Genomic DNA, 15,392 nt, shown 5'->3' on the forward strand with positions numbered 1-15,392 from the left:
TCCGCTGTAGATGCTTTAACTCATCATTTATGTAATTTGAACTTAATTGATATCTTGTTTATACAAATAGATAAGAATAATACTTACCATTAAGGAACCACATCCCCTTTCTGAAGAGAGAGAGAGAGAGAGAGAGAGGGAGAGACTATTCTAATCAGATCAAGATTCAAAGGTTGGGTGGTGACAGGTCCATATCGCTGCTGAGCTCATATAGAAAGTGAGGCACAAGGGAGAGTCTGACAAACCAACCTTTTGATCATCAGTCGTCGTCGTAGCACCAACACATCCACACCCACCCACACACACCCACACACATTGTATTGCACACAGTATATATACCATTACCAGAGCCTATCTAAAACACCCATTACTTACAGCGTACGCAAATGCTAAGTATGGAAGAAAAGGCATCTGCAGGGAAGAGCGTGTACGGTGGTTCTCTTCCTGTTCCTAGTGTTCAAGAATTAGTACAGAAGCCAATACTTACAATCCCACCCAGATACGTACAGCCTCTTCATCAAGAGATCATCAGTTCTGATCATCATACTCATCAAATACCATCCATTGACATGCAGAAATTGCTTTCCCAAGAATCAACCATTTCTGAATCTGAACTAGCCAGGCTCCATTTTGCTTGCCAAGAGTGGGGTTTCTTTCAGGTAATTACATTACCTAGCCTTATCCACTTAAATCTTTCATAATAGTGCTGATTGTTTTTTGCCCACGAGTTCGAGGAATTTGTCGATGATGATTTAGTCTAGTATCATCTAGTCTTCGTTGGCGATATGAAGAGGAGTACATAACTATGTAATCATGTAATTACACACACACACACACACACACACATTTCACCTCAAGTTAGGCTTAGTTAGTAGTCCACTTCTATATCAAACTTTCCCTTGATTTGTCGTTGGTTGAAATTCATGTTAGCAACAAGTGAGTCAAACTTAAAAATAGCCAGGCTACCCTTCTGGAAATTCATGGCTTCGACCTTTTGGTTATTTAAGGACCCTTTTTACGGATAAAACCATTTTAGGTATCAATCGAATGGGCTGATCTGCAAAATATTGAGGTTTCATAACAAAATCAAGTGGCAATATGGAGTGTAACTCAGCTACAATAAGAACATGCAAAGTCTCTTCTCTCCGATTTGGGATTCATACTGTAAACACCCTTACTCACGTGTAGTGAGTTTTCAAGCCTAACATATGGATAACACAAATTAGATAACGTGAAGTACATGTGGCAGTTGGACTTTACATGTGAGACTAGCCCCCTATTCGGGTGAAGTATGGTGCAAACAGATACCATGATGTGGAAGCCTAGGCATTAAGCTATAAATGAGGTTGCTACAAAAAAATTTCGTTAATAGGCTGCTTAAAAAAATATTTTAGTTTTTTGTTGTTCTTTTCCTTGGTTAACTTGGCTACTTTCTAGGCGCCTAACCTATGTTTTTTTCACCTTGCCTGCATACTAAATTTTAGAATTTGCTATTTCGTAGGTTTTTTGGCCATAGTATTCACTCTGTATATTTTTACAGTTGGTAAACCATGGTGTGAGCTCTTCCTTGTTGGATAAAATGAAGACAGAAACTCAAGAGTTCTTCAACCTACCCATGGAAGAGAAGAAAAAATTTTCGCAACAGCCAGGAGACATTGAAGGTTTTGGACAATCCTTTGTAGTTTCTGAAGACCAAAAACTCGATTGGGCTGACACTTTCGTCTTGACCACCCTTCCTGTCCAACTGAGGAGGCCTCACCTACTCCCAAAACTCCCTTCTCCTTTCAGGTCCTCTCGTGAATCCAAATAAATATGTTTGTCTATGATTTTGTGCAATATGAATGTGAATGCACGAATATATCGAAGAGTAATGTTATTTAGTAAAAAAAAAAAAAAAAACTGATTTTATTTCTGACAATCTCTATTTGAGTACTGACATAAGTGAGTGTAACATACAGACTTACTTCTATTAACACGTGTTACTAATGAAATCATTTTTATGTGTCTAATAATATTATTGATAGATATCAGTGCATTAGGGCATCTAGGTTATATTCATCCTAACATGATTTTCCTATCTAAACTCAGGTGTCAAATTAGTTTTTTATATTGGTCCTTTTTATGAGGTAAAATATTGTTTCCAATCTTTTGAATCTATACGCATAGGTACGCTACATAATTCATAAAATGTATCCAGAACAATGAACTAGAATAGTGCGTACCTACGTGTATATCATGATTATCACCATGGTGGAACCCTAATTATGGCACCAATATCTAATAAAACAAGAAAGTTGCTAGACCTACCCCGTTGTCTTATTTCCTTACCCACGTTATATTTACACCCACTATAAAAGTTAAAAATTTAAAATGTTATTTTCCCACCCACTATTATTCCTAAAATAGCCCTATATATAATTAGAGATAAATTTATCTTAAAAAAAAAAGAATATAAACCAATAATATTACTCTCTTCTAAAAGCCAGAGAAAAACAAAAACCGTTTCCTTTCCAAATTCCAACTGGGGTGGGAATGAAGAATTCTGGATTTTCATTCGTTGCTTTTCCCCTTTTGTTTTCTTTTTCATATGCATTTCCCCTTTTCAAATTCCAAGGAAAAGTTCAAAAATAAAGAAACAGAAATATATATTTGTTTTCGGAGTTCACTTCGGTTTCAAAATTAAAATAATTAACTGAAACCAAATGTTCGAAAATGAACCAAGGATGAAGCAATGGAGTTCATCACCATCAAAAGGCTTTGAAACAATGTGTGCCCAGTATGAAGCAAATGGTGTGAGATTTGTGTTTCACCTTCTGGTTATTCGAAGGGCAATTAATTATATAAAATTCAACAATACTATAGAAAGGAAAAGAGGGAAACTGTTATTCAAGGAAAACTCATTAAAAAACAAATCTACCCTAACCTAATGAAAACGAATTCCAGGAATTCTCATAGGAAAACGTGAAACAAATTGCACCCTAACCTAATGCAAATTCAAATAAAAAGTCACGCGATGCTTCAATTGTACGATGTCGACAAATCAAGATGACCCACATAAAATTATTTTTACCTCTTCGACGGAAATATAATCATCTACTTCTTCCATAGAAATGTCATCTTCTAAGTTCATTCTTTTTGCTTTCTCTGAATGATTTTGCTTTCTTTGAATGAAAGGAGATGGGAATGATGAGTTAGGGTTTAAGGGAGAAAGCATTGGAGTGATTTTGCTTTCGTTCAAAAAAAGCAAAATCATTCAGAGTTAGGGTTTACCTCCTTTTGCTTTCTCTGAATGATTTTACAAATGGACAAATTTGTAATTAAAAAATTCATAAAAAGGTAGGTGGGAAGATAAGACATTGGAGTGAGAATAACACCTCTCTAAAACAATCATTGACATTAATCCAATTTTCTATTTTATATTTGAAAGACTAAAAACGATTTATTTTAGGGTGTTTTAGGGATACACACACCCTTGCAACTCCTATTTTATAGACAAAAAGCCACCTATGTTTAAATATTCAAATAAAATACAAATTTCATAAAGACAGCAATGTAGAAAAATAATTGACTATTATACAAAATAATCGCACCTCGTGCCACAATATCCAAATTATTTCAATAAATGTTACTGCTCACTCTAATTAGAAAATAATTATTTCACTTAGTACTACGGTCTAGTGGTATTCCTCTTCATTTGTAAGTGAAAGGTCTTAAGTTCGATTCTCGCCAAAGACGAGTTTAAACCATATTAAATCTAGCTCATTGTAAGGCTAAATCCACCCCTCCCCCTCAGTGTAGATAATATCGTTCGTTCAAAAAAAAAATTAGAAAATAATTATGATATGTATTATTACCCTTAATAATTATGACACGTATTATTACCCTATATATTTACACACTAGCATTTGCCTATATATTTTGTGTGTAAAGCATATTTTTTTTAGAAAAATGGGAAGGAGAGAGGGAGAGAGAAAGAGAACGTCGCCGGGGGGGGGGGGGAGGGAGGTATTTGTTTTTGGTTTTTTTTTTTAATTTTGAATATTAGGGGGGGGGCAAGGGAGGTATTTGTTTTTGGTTTTTTTATTTTTATTTTTTTTTAATTTTGAATATTAGAGATATTTTAACATTACATGTAGGTGAGGTTTCAATAAAAAAAAAAGTAAAATTTGGACCTATGAAATTACATTATTGCTCATCATTTTTTTTTTGTTTGATAGAAGTCTAAATAGTCTTTTCACCCTCATTTGGTTGACAAAGAGGGTTTTATTAATAAGTAGTTTAGATATAAATTATTTGCACATAAATAGTGCTACAAATACGTACAAAAATATTCTACCAATTAGTTTACCTATTTACAAATTGATAATGAGCAAATAACTATTTTTATGGGTAAATTATTTACATGTATTATTAAATATATTGAGCAATAGTAATATGCAATTGGCCTTTTATCACAATGGTGGAAAGGAATTGGACCCCTACATGATGGTGTGAGTTCAAATCTCGTGAGTGTCTAATCTAATCTAACAAAATCTATTTTTTAACAAAAAAAAAAAAAAAAAACAAACAACAATAATATGTATTGTCAAATAATTAATTTTTATTTTTATTTAAACTATAGGTAAATTATTTTTATTGTGTAGGTAGTTTATTTTGCATGCATATAGGGCACATTTTATTAGTATAAGATATATGTACAATTAATAAGTAAATTAATTTTGAATCAAACAATATTGCTTTATTCTGTACGTAAATTATTTTGCATATACTGTAACATATTTTAGGCACAATTTATCATTGTAAGATATATGTACAAATAATTCACCTATATTTTTATAATGCAGAGAGACTTTAGAAACTTACTCATTGGAACTGAAAAACCTAGCCATGACTATCCTATCACAAATGGAAAAAGCTTTGCAGATGGAAACCAATGAAGCGACCTACATATTCGAAGGTGCATTGCAAGCGGTGAGGGTCAACTATTACCCTCCGTGTCCTCAGCCGGGGAAAGTCATCGGTCTGACCCCTCACTCTGATGGTGGAGCTCTCACCATCCTCCTACAAGTCAATGAAATGGATGGCCTCCAAGTAAAGAAAGATGGGATTTGGGTTCCTGTGAAGCCACTACCAGATGCCTTTATTGTGAATATTGGAGACGTTCTAGAGGTAATGATTTTCACTGATAACTTTAACCTTTTGAATATTATCTTGCTCGATACGTAGATGAAAATGTTATCCAACTGTCATTTTCATACCATTGACCATCAGGTGATCAATTCTTTTTTAACTACATAGAGTTCATATTCAAAATTAATTTACACCGTAATGTAGAAAAATATCTGGTAAAAAAGAATTTTACTCCAACATTACTCAGTACCAATAACCACTCTGGTAAGTGTATATAAAGAGTGTAGTGTTGCGAACAAGAGTTAGTTGAGTTGGTAAGGATTGTTCTCTTTGCTAGACTAAGGCTTAAGTTCGAGTCTCGCTGCTGACAATCTCTCTTGGTGAGCGATTTGTAAAAACAAAAAAAAAAGGCTAAAGGCCCACTCTGTAAGTCCTCAAAGAGGCATGTGGTGTGCCCTGGACCTGCAATGGGTAGTCTCCCCTCGCTCTAAACATTTTGTTATAAAAAAAAAAAGAGTGCAGTGTTATCCATGCCATATTTACTGACTATATTGTTAAGCATGTAAATCTTTCACACATAGCTTAATCTTCAATAACCTTTTACTGCGTGAGTGCGTCCTATACTGCGTGAGTGCGTCCTATACTTTGTGAGAGATGTGTTGAACAATTATTTCAAACAAAAGCTTGATCCTTAATAATTATACCTATTGCAGCTATTACCTTTTATTTTTAGTGTTTAAATATATGCATGTATGCATGGCAGATTATAACAAATGGGACGTATCGTAGCATTGAACATCGTGCAACTGTGAACTCTGAAAAAGAAAGGATCTCAATCGCCACATTTTACAACCCCAGAGTCGATGGTGAATTCGGCCCGGCCTCTAGCTTGATCACTGAGCAAACACCTGCAGCATTTAAAAGGCTGAGTGTTGAAGAATATGTCAAAGCAATGTTTGATCGTAAGCTCCAAGGAAAGTCTTATCTTGACGAATTGAGGATTAAGTAATGATGTTAAGCAGTAGAGAGATATCTCTGAAGAGAATAAAAAGGTTTATGTAAATTTCTGAAGAGAATAAACAGCTGTATGTTGTAAAATTAATAAATGATGCCTTAGTTGTCAGAAATTATCATCTAATAAGAAGTTTGGACGCCATTTTCTGGTTGTTATCACAAGGCAAATATGGAGTAATGCTAGGGAGATTATATTTTTGTATCATATTAGTGTATCATCTTATGTGACAAGTTATGCATACAATCAATATCCAATGAGATAAATCATATATACTAAAACTCAGTTTTCCCCCGATGCACTGTTGATCACCAGTGTTCGGACAGAGATGCCCCTGCTTTTTCTTTGCTTTGCCGTTTTGCTGCTTGTTTTATCCACAGTGATGTGCAAGATTTGCCCTTGCTATCCAGGTGTCCATGATCGGTGGAGCCTTTCTTTTGGTCTGTTCTTTGTTTTATGAACCCAGCTACGAAAAAAGTTATGCACTTGTCGGTTATCGTGGAAAGAGAAGAGGATGCATAAACTCTAATTGCTTCCAGAAACCACAACCTGCATCTCTCATTCAACTCTCTTTTTCTCTAAAAAAAAAAAAACCCAAAAATGGCTTTGGAGCACCGAAGACGAATTGAAGTACGAGTGCTCCAATTTCAAGAGTCTGATTTCAGCATCCCGGAGCAGGTGACATTTGGTTTTTTTTTTTTTTTTTTTTAAATTAATTTGTTAATTTAATTATTGGCTTTTAAGTTTGGGTTTTGCTTTTTAATATTCATGCTTAAAGGTTAAAACTTTGCATGAATTTTTTTGTGGTCAACGGGTATTTTAGCTTCATAGTATATGAATTTGTGCTAATTTAACTCTTGGATTGTTAACCATATGTATATATTGTTTACCTTATCAGCTACTAATTATTTGCTAATTTTAGCTTCTGGGGCTGTGAAATTTCTTATTCTTCAATTTTGGTGCTTATCTCCTCTGTCATCGTCAATTTTGGTGGTTATGTTGGGCTTTCATTTGTTAGGACTGTAAGGACATCCTCAAGTCATCTGGTATCGTCTTCTTCACGTGTCTCTCCCTCTCTTCGACAGTAACGTTTCTGATTTTTCTTGGTAATTATCGAATCGCTTCTGTGTTTTCTTGGTATTTAGGAACTAAGATTTTTGGTTTTTGAAAAGTAGTTGCAGGCGAAGTACGAGGTACCTTTTTCTTTTTTTCCGTATTTTTTTGTTTAATTTCTATTTCATGCGTGGTGGATTTCTCTTTGCTAAGTATTGAACTGCTTCTATATTTGCTTGGTATTTAGGATTACGGTTTCATGCCTTTTACCATCACAGTTGCTGAAGAACTTGGACTCCCTATCCCAGTGTTGTTTACTAGACCTTGGAATGTTTGGATTTTTATCCGGTTTCGTGTTCGACCAACTATTTGGTGAATTTGTATTCCTACTAAAGATATGAGTGTTGGGTAAGAAATAACTATGCAAGTTTTTGCATAAGTAAAATACATTTTGCTTCCCTCTCACAGAAATAAACTACCATAACTTTGCCTTCCCTCTCGCAGCTTTGTGCAGTGGCTTCCTCCATTGACCTCTACACCTACATCTCTCTTCATTCGAATGTTAGGTGATGTTAGGTGAGAAGCATCACTGACGGCATGTTGCAACTAAGGTATATCATTGAAAAGTTTTTGCAACAATTTGGAAATTTAGCAAAGAAAAATGATTGGACTCCTCTTTTGTTTTGTTGTACTGATCCAATTTCTTCTAGGCTTTTAATTGAATAAATAAACTGAGAATCAGGGGACAGAAATATGAGAAGTGAATAATTACTTTGAAGAAATGCAAAATCAAGATTGAAAATAAATCTCATGAAAGCATCGATTTAATTGTTTAGAACACCAAACAGAGCCTTCTATTTATTAAGGGTACAAGTCAGCAATACAGTTAGAAATATAGTTAGAAATATAGTTAGCAATACAGTTAGTAAGTTTGTTAGTATTTGGTTAGAGTTGTTAGACTTTCTCTTATAAAAACATAATTGTGTAATCTTCCTTTTTCAGTTAATACAAATCTTATCTCTCTCTCTCTCTCTCTCTCTCTCTCTCTCTCTAATATCTTTGTGGTCATCCTTCTGTTCATCCTTTCTTCTTTATTTTTCTTTCAATTCTCAAACGTTGCAATGTAGTTAACATCAAAGCCACCAAGGCTCATGCCATGGATCTTGGTGGTCGATTCCTCTTCTCTCATTACTTTCTTTCTTCGTTACTTTTTATCGTTTCCGCGTATTTGATCGGTTATGCTTCCGTATTCATAGTTCTCTCAGCTTCTCCAATGGCACCCAACCACCACTTATTTATCCTAATCTTCTTTCTCACCACTCTATTCTTAGCCATCAACCCAATTGCCACCGTCACCGCCTCTCCCTCACCACCACCGCCTCCTTTGCATTCACGGCCATCCCCAAGCATGACACCCCAACAACTCAACAACATAATCGACGTCCTAATCGAAGCTAGCGACTTCGGGAATTGGGTCAACATCATCACTGTTGCAAACCCCACTACTCTTCCCTCTGAGCGCCACCCTTTTCATCCCACAAGACAACGCTTTGAACAGCCTCCCCACCACCACGGTTGCAACAACTGTCGCCCCAGTACTAGCAGAGATGCCACAGTGGAAAAACATTGATGCGAACATCACCGCCACCACAATGATCGCCTTCACCGCCTACATTTTGCGATCTTGAAAAATTTGTAGTTCTTGATTTCTTGTGTTCGTAAGAAGAAGATCGAAACGAAGACAATCGATCGAGGACGAAGATGAGAAATCTGTGTGTAATGAATGAAGAGGAAAAAGTTGTGGAATAATGGAGAAGAAAATTGAAACTACGAATTGGTGGAATGGAATGGATTGGAAGAAGTTGTCTAGTGCATTCTTGCACATTACATGTTCGACGAAATGACAACTCAAGATTTTTTGTGAAGGTTATGTTTCTTGTCACTTTCTCTGAATTCTTTGAAGAATTGGAATGATTTCTTAGTGCGATTACTTCTGGGATGTGACAATCAATTATTTCCGTCCAAATTTAGGCATGAAATCATCTCACTTTCGATTATCTTTTCTAAGTTTCATGTTGTTTTTCTGATATTGGGGTTCAGTATTATCGGAATAAGTATTTTGTTGATGGTTTGTGGATTTTACTCTCAATTGGGTCTTGTAATTCATTGCTTATACGATTAACAAGCTCTTGGAAGAAGTGGACTTGTTCTGAAGTATTAGATAGCACCGTGGATGCGTTGGGGTGAAAGCCTTGCAAATGAAGTATGAAGAATAGCAGCATCATAAAGTTGCTTTTTTGGTGAACGTGGAAGCACATCCCTCAATTTTTCTCGAATGCTTATAGGATCTGATCAAGAGATTACTTGCCAGCACCCAAGAAGCACACCTGTTAAAGTTTCTCACGGTCCTTGATAATGCAGATGTTGCTACCATAATTTGTTCCAAATGGGACTTAGTTTCAATATTGTATACTGTAAGTTCTTGAATTTCTGCTATCTCTTCATTGGGTATGAATTGTTCAGGAGCTTATCTCAACCTATAATTTCAGAGTCTAACCAACTTAGTTGTAGCATGTATCTACTAGAAGTCCGGTTGTATATTTCTTGAAGAGATAAAGTTTGAAGAAGTTGTTGACGGTAAATCCCACGAAAGGTAATCCCGTTTTATGAGTAGGTAAATCCCACAAAGCGTAATCCTACATAGATGTTGATTTTTTGTTGTTGAAATTGTGAAGGCCGATGCCATTGTTCAAAGAAGTTGTTTCTAGTAAAATCCACAAAGGGCGATCTCGTGATGCTATAGTTAAGGCCGATGCCACATTATAGTTTGTTAATTTTTTGTTTTTGTAAATATTAAAGGCCAAAGCCAATGTTGAATGAGATTGTTGACGGTAAATCCCACGAAGGGTAAACCCGTAAGAAGTTGTTATACCAGCATGAGGGTGTGCTACAACTACTTTATAAAAGGTTGTTCTTGTGTAAAACTCCTAATAGAGGCAGAGGAATACAAGGTGTCTTTATTTGTAAGGCAGTGGAAGAAATTTGGACTGACAGACAGAGGCTTTTGGTCAACAGCTACAAAGAGGTCATGGGGTACACTTGTTTGATTAAGGGCTCTGGGAAAGCTAGAAGCTTTGGTGATATGGTTTAAGTATATTCGCTTACTCTTTATCGTATGGTTGTACATCTGCTTCAAGTTGTAAGAGATTCATCTGGAAATAAACCAATGGATGAATCTTATGCCAAGTCTTTTGAGCATGCTTATCAAATGATGACCGAACTAGAGGCACAATCAGTTTTAAGGCCAATTCAACAGGATGGAAGATCTTACATTCTCCAGAAGGTGGGCAGATGGACGAGAAGAAGAGAATCTATCTGTTGATCAATGGAAGAAAGATCGTTATTTCAAAAACCTGTGTGAGAGCAGGTTTAGTTTTTCCGGTAGAATGAAGGATAATCAGCTCGTCTTTCTTGTTTGCACCAGGCTAATCCAAAGTGATGACTCTAGTCAAAGTGCTACATGTGAACAGATGTTTGGGTATCAATCCAATGGTGGTTTTCCAAAATCCACAGTTTCAGTGCTACCATGTCTCAATTCTTCCAATCTCAAACTAGGTTTCCCCAATTCAGATTGAGGGGGAGTATTAAGGGTACAAGTCAGCAATACAATTAGAAATATAGTTAGCAATACAATTAGTAAGTTTGTTAGTATTTGGTTAGAGTTGTTAGACTTTCTCTTATAAAAACATAATTGTGTAATCTTCCTTTTTCAGTTAATAAAAATCTTATATTTCTCTCTCTCTCTCTCTCTCTCTCTCTAATATCTTTGTAGTCATCCTTCTGTTCATCCCTTCGTCTTGATTTTCCTTTCAATTCTCAAACATTGCAATGTAGTTAACACTATTATAATTTTCTTTATTTTTTTCCCTTAGAAAACATAAAAAATCTCTCTTCAAATGTAGATGAAAACTAAAAACTTTATAGCTCACACCTCTAATCTCTCAAATTAGTTCTGTAAAAACATTAGTATTGAAGCTAAGCATCAGTCTAACAAATCTGGTTAACAGGATATGATGATACTATGAATCACAGATATGGCGAGATCAAAAGGTAATGATTTTTACACTTCTGTCTATTTTATTTGTCTAATTTATTCAATCACTTGATTCTCCTCTAATTTATTCAATCGCTTGATTCTCCTCTAATTTATTCAATCCAAAGGCTAATTCAATTAAGATATTATATGAAAGTATGGTTTATCCTATTCTCTTAATTGAAGGATTTTTTTATTGGGTGAGCTCAAATCAAAGAAAGTTTTTTGGTCTATCTTATTTTCTTTTTATTCAATTTTCTGTTCTGTAAATAATATTAGTAAGACCACTTTGGTAAGCGAAATTCGATTATATAGGCATGGTTGCTTACAAGACAAAAGATTTGTTCTTTGCTTTATGATTTCTAGGCTTTTAGATTAGAAATGTTAGCCTCAATACCTTGGTATATGATCGAGTACAAGATTGAGATACGACATTTGTAAAATTTGGGATTGTAATAATTAACATTTTCTTCGTTCTTTATCATAGCACTACGGATTCAAATTGGATTGGGTGTTGTTGCTGGTGTTGTACTCTCCGTGGATATTTTGGAGGCGTCGCATGATTTACAGGGCGGGCCTAGCTCACAGAGATCTTCGTTCATGGTAAGCCATTAATCCCTGAGATATCTGTTTCTTTTTGTTCATTTCACATGTGTGGCTGTTTATTGAGCTTTGATCTGCAAAGAACCGGAGATGGTCTCGGGTTTTAGGTTAAAATTGAATCATCAATGATTTTGAAAATATGGTATTTCTGCTCAAACCTATAACGATGGACACATAGGTTATACATGTGGATTTTCACATTAATGTAGTTCTCTATTGATTTATGGAAGGTAGTTTTTACTCTTCATCTATGTACCAATTTTTTATTTTAGTGTTCTGGCAGAAATTACAAAGGAGCCTTATGTGTTGGAGATTCGAGGAGGAAAACTTAGCATCGTGGCACCGCTGGAAGTGGTAATTGCTAATCAAGTTTTCACTCTTTTTTCTACATACTTTTGGTTTAAAGCAATATCATTTGAATGATGAAATTTTGTGGGTGCATATAGAAATGTCAAGTTTAGTTGGATGCTAGCAACTGGTTTCCGTTTCCATCCTTTTGTGGCTGTCAATTTTAGTTTACGTATTGCATCTTGGCTTCCAAACTTTTTATTCCTAGATTTTCATATCACACGGTAGTCATTGAATTCAGAACGTCAGCCTATGCCACCTATGCTTACAGGAGGAAGGGGTGCCAAGGAAAATAAATCTAATTTATTTCAAAGTTTGAATCATAAACCAGGAAGAAAAATGACCTGATCATAGCCAAATATAGAGCCTCCTAGAGCTGCAATGTAAGCAAAGATGAAATGCCCAGTAATCCTATACTCATACTGATGAACCATTTTAGATACTACTCCATCACCTCCAAATCCTCTTGTGTCGATTTAAGATGCATTATTAGGATAGCCTCGCACCACTTACATTTACTTCGCTGCTGATATATTTTTTGCATCCAATTTTCCATTATCTAATCTTTAACTTACTTCTGTTATAATTATTTCAATCAATTCTTTAACATATACACTCTTTTTAGGGAATTGTTGCTGCACTTATTGTACTTCAAAGAGCAGTAAACCGAATCGTGAAACAATTTTCAAGTGTAGTATTACTCAAGAGAGTAATGTCACATATAACGATTTATAAAATTTGTTTTGATTATGCCCTCCATCATCATCAGGGAAGTATTGCGAGTTTTTATTTGTACTTAAAAAAAAAAAAAAAAAAAAACCAGAAAATTGTTTAGAGGCGTAGTACTGTATATCAATATCTTTGATACTCTACATCAATCATTCTGACATATAATTATGGATCCACAAGTGCACGCTCCCTGTGCTATTGTTCATTGCCTATTTAGGCAATTTCCTGCAACATTGTGTAAAGTAAAATAAAATTTTGTTATAGTTATCTATGATCAAGTGTAAGCGTTAATACGTGTTTCATCCTTCTATGCAATTTTTGTTAGTGTCATATCTTGAAAAGTTAGCATCTCAAGCGAATGGTATTTACCACTTTCCTTTTAAATGAATTTTAAAATCAACTCCAGTCCATGTTTGTTTAACAATGTGGTATCATTCATTATATAGTTTCACAAAAATCATGCATAATTCTTGCTGAACTTGGTTTGGTTTTCTTTCGTTTAGGGATAGGTTGAGTGAATCACAATTTGACCAAGTCTTGAATGATGAATTGAGCCAGATCATTGAGGTCTCTTTGTCAAGTTAAATTTTCATTTTTTTTTTTTTTTTTTTGGTTTTTTCATTTGTAATCCTCAGTTATTGACTCAAACATTGCTTAATTATGAAGTGAATGAATTTGCATAATCTTAAACATAATTTTTGATCCCGTAGCAACGCACGGGCATATTTACTAGTTAATTAATAGGCATGACATGTACATATCACTTACCACATTAAATAATATACTAATGGTTAAAAAATGCGGTCTCTCAAAACAAATTCAACAAACTATAGTTATATTTTCTTTTTCTTTTCTTGGATATGATGCTTAAGTTATTTGACAAACTCATAGTTGAAAACTTTAACAGTGAGTGCATGACAATTAATTTATTGCTTAAACATCCAAATTTTTAAAAGGACATAAAATTCTTACGTATTCCATCACTTTATAGCACTTATCACATGACCTAAGACTAACACTATTATGTAACCAAGTTTCCAGAAATATCCTCGTTACACTCAAGCTAGTTCAGTAATTCCACGTCTCTATCCAATTGAAGGTTTTAAAGTCTATGACCAAATTGTTTACACTACAAAGTAATATGCGGTACCGTTTGGTACACGCGTAGATGGGCCATAATAGGAAGGAACAGAGGTTCCATGCTACGTTTGGTGTACGCTCAAGTTGGAATGGAATGAAGGATTAAATGACAATCGTACCCATCCACTCTGACGAGTTTGACCTTACCTGAGTCACCGTTGACGAGTTCAACGTCATCCTTCACATCTTCCGCCTAATCCTCCCTGTCCCATCCCTCGAGTGATGGCATCAGCCACATCCTGCTAGTGGGTGGTCTTGAGGTTTTCATGATGGAAGGTGACAGTCTCGTGGTGGGACTAGCAAGGAGCAAAGAAGCGGTGGGAGAAAGGTGGGGTTGGGTTTACTGGGTTTAGGTTAGCTTGGATTTCCGGGTTTGTGATGGAGGAGGAGGAGGAGGCTACAGGAGAGAGGGAAGGTAGAAAAGAGGAGGCTATAGGAGGGGTATTATTGTCCAAAAAGTTATAATTTTGTGTTCCATGGGCTGGAACAAGTTGTTTCCGCGGGGGGGGGGAGATGGTGGCACAAAAAATTGACTAAAATTCATTCCACGGGACAGCGCGTCCCAAGCAAATTGGCGCACCAAATATGAGATGAGTGCGTCCCATCCCACTGCATTCCGTTTTGTCCAATCCCACGTACCAAACGGTACCTAATGAACTACACCAATACTATCACCTCACCACATGTCACGCAACGGATTTGGCCCAAACAACCACAAGTAATATGCTTTAATGGATTACACTAGCACTATCACCTCATCACATGTCATGCAACGGATTTGACCCAAACTAAATTCGAGCAGGTGACACGTCATTTTACTTTTAAGAGAAAAATGTAATACTTCCCGTTCTCCCAAACTGAAATAAACAATTTATTACCATTTCCTACAAATAACCTGAAAATGAAATTACAAAGGTTCCAAAATCCAGAATAAAGGTAGAAAACATCTAACGTGCACAATGTTGTCAAAATAGCTACAAAACATCTAATGTTTTCTAAAATGAACAAAAATCTGGTACAGGTCTTCAATTATACACCAAAATATGTGTCAACTTCTCACCCAAACTGCTGAAACGGAAGGAAAAAAGGGTGAGTTGCAAAGCTCAGTAAGCAACATTATCTTAAATGAAATTATTCGAATGCATAATCAAAGGAGATGGATTCAAGAGCTGCAATAGTATGGACACAAGAATCCAATGAATTAATAACAATACAAATAGCTTCTTTAATTCCTCATCAGTAAATCCAATGAGGTTTTATTCACAAGGTGGTTACATGACTTTA

General features: G+C 35.5%; 1 protein-coding gene, 1 long non-coding RNA gene and 1 other non-coding gene across 5 annotated transcripts; 2 read left to right on the plus strand and 1 right to left on the minus strand.

Annotated features, from left to right (window-relative positions):
- Positions 1-286: 286 nt before the first annotated feature.
- LOC103965387 (protein SRG1-like) lies at positions 287-6,286 on the plus strand. Its single transcript, XM_048586913.1, has 4 exons — positions 287-659; positions 1,541-1,788; positions 4,845-5,169; positions 5,894-6,286. Exons 1-4 carry the CDS (start codon positions 387-389, stop codon positions 6,137-6,139), a joined length of 1,092 nt encoding a protein of 363 aa, XP_048442870.1. The 5' UTR covers positions 287-386; the 3' UTR covers positions 6,140-6,286.
- Positions 2,701-2,833, minus strand: LOC125478662. Its single transcript, XR_007259446.1, has one exon. It is a non-coding gene; the product is annotated as a small nucleolar RNA snoR138 (small nucleolar RNA).
- Positions 6,287-6,498: 212 nt separating the features above from the next.
- On the plus strand, positions 6,499-13,035 carry LOC103955502. 3 transcript variants are annotated; one of them, XR_007259403.1, is made up of 8 exons: positions 6,499-6,820; positions 7,161-7,248; positions 7,443-7,603; positions 7,700-7,806; positions 11,263-11,305; positions 11,776-11,891; positions 12,164-12,245; positions 12,865-13,035. It is a non-coding gene; the product is annotated as an uncharacterized LOC103955502 (long non-coding RNA). The 3 variants fall into 3 exon arrangements; XR_007259405.1 differs by having other exon boundaries at positions 6,500-6,820; positions 12,175-12,245; XR_007259404.1 differs by having other exon boundaries at positions 6,501-6,820; positions 12,175-13,035.
- Positions 13,036-15,392: the final 2,357 nt, after the last annotated feature.

Source organism: the organism of the source record quoted next, unplaced genomic scaffold (genome assembly GCF_019419815.1).
Source record: "Pyrus x bretschneideri cultivar Hongxiangsu unplaced genomic scaffold, Pyrus_bretschneideri_v1 Contig25, whole genome shotgun sequence".
Classification (NCBI taxonomy): Eukaryota; Viridiplantae; Streptophyta; class Magnoliopsida; order Rosales; family Rosaceae; genus Pyrus; species Pyrus x bretschneideri.

Excerpts from the sequence above, each read along its gene's own strand:
- LOC103965387 (XM_048586913.1), top strand. The coding sequence starts at position 387 with ATGCTAAGTATGGAAGAAAAGGCATCTGCAGGGAAGAGCGTGTACGGT. Across the intron at positions 660-1,540 it reads AAGAGTGGGGTTTCTTTCAG|TTGGTAAACCATGGTGTGAG; the intron begins GTAATTACATTA and ends ATATTTTTACAG. Across the intron at positions 1,789-4,844 it reads AAACTCCCTTCTCCTTTCAG|AGAGACTTTAGAAACTTACT; the intron begins GTCCTCTCGTGA and ends TTTATAATGCAG.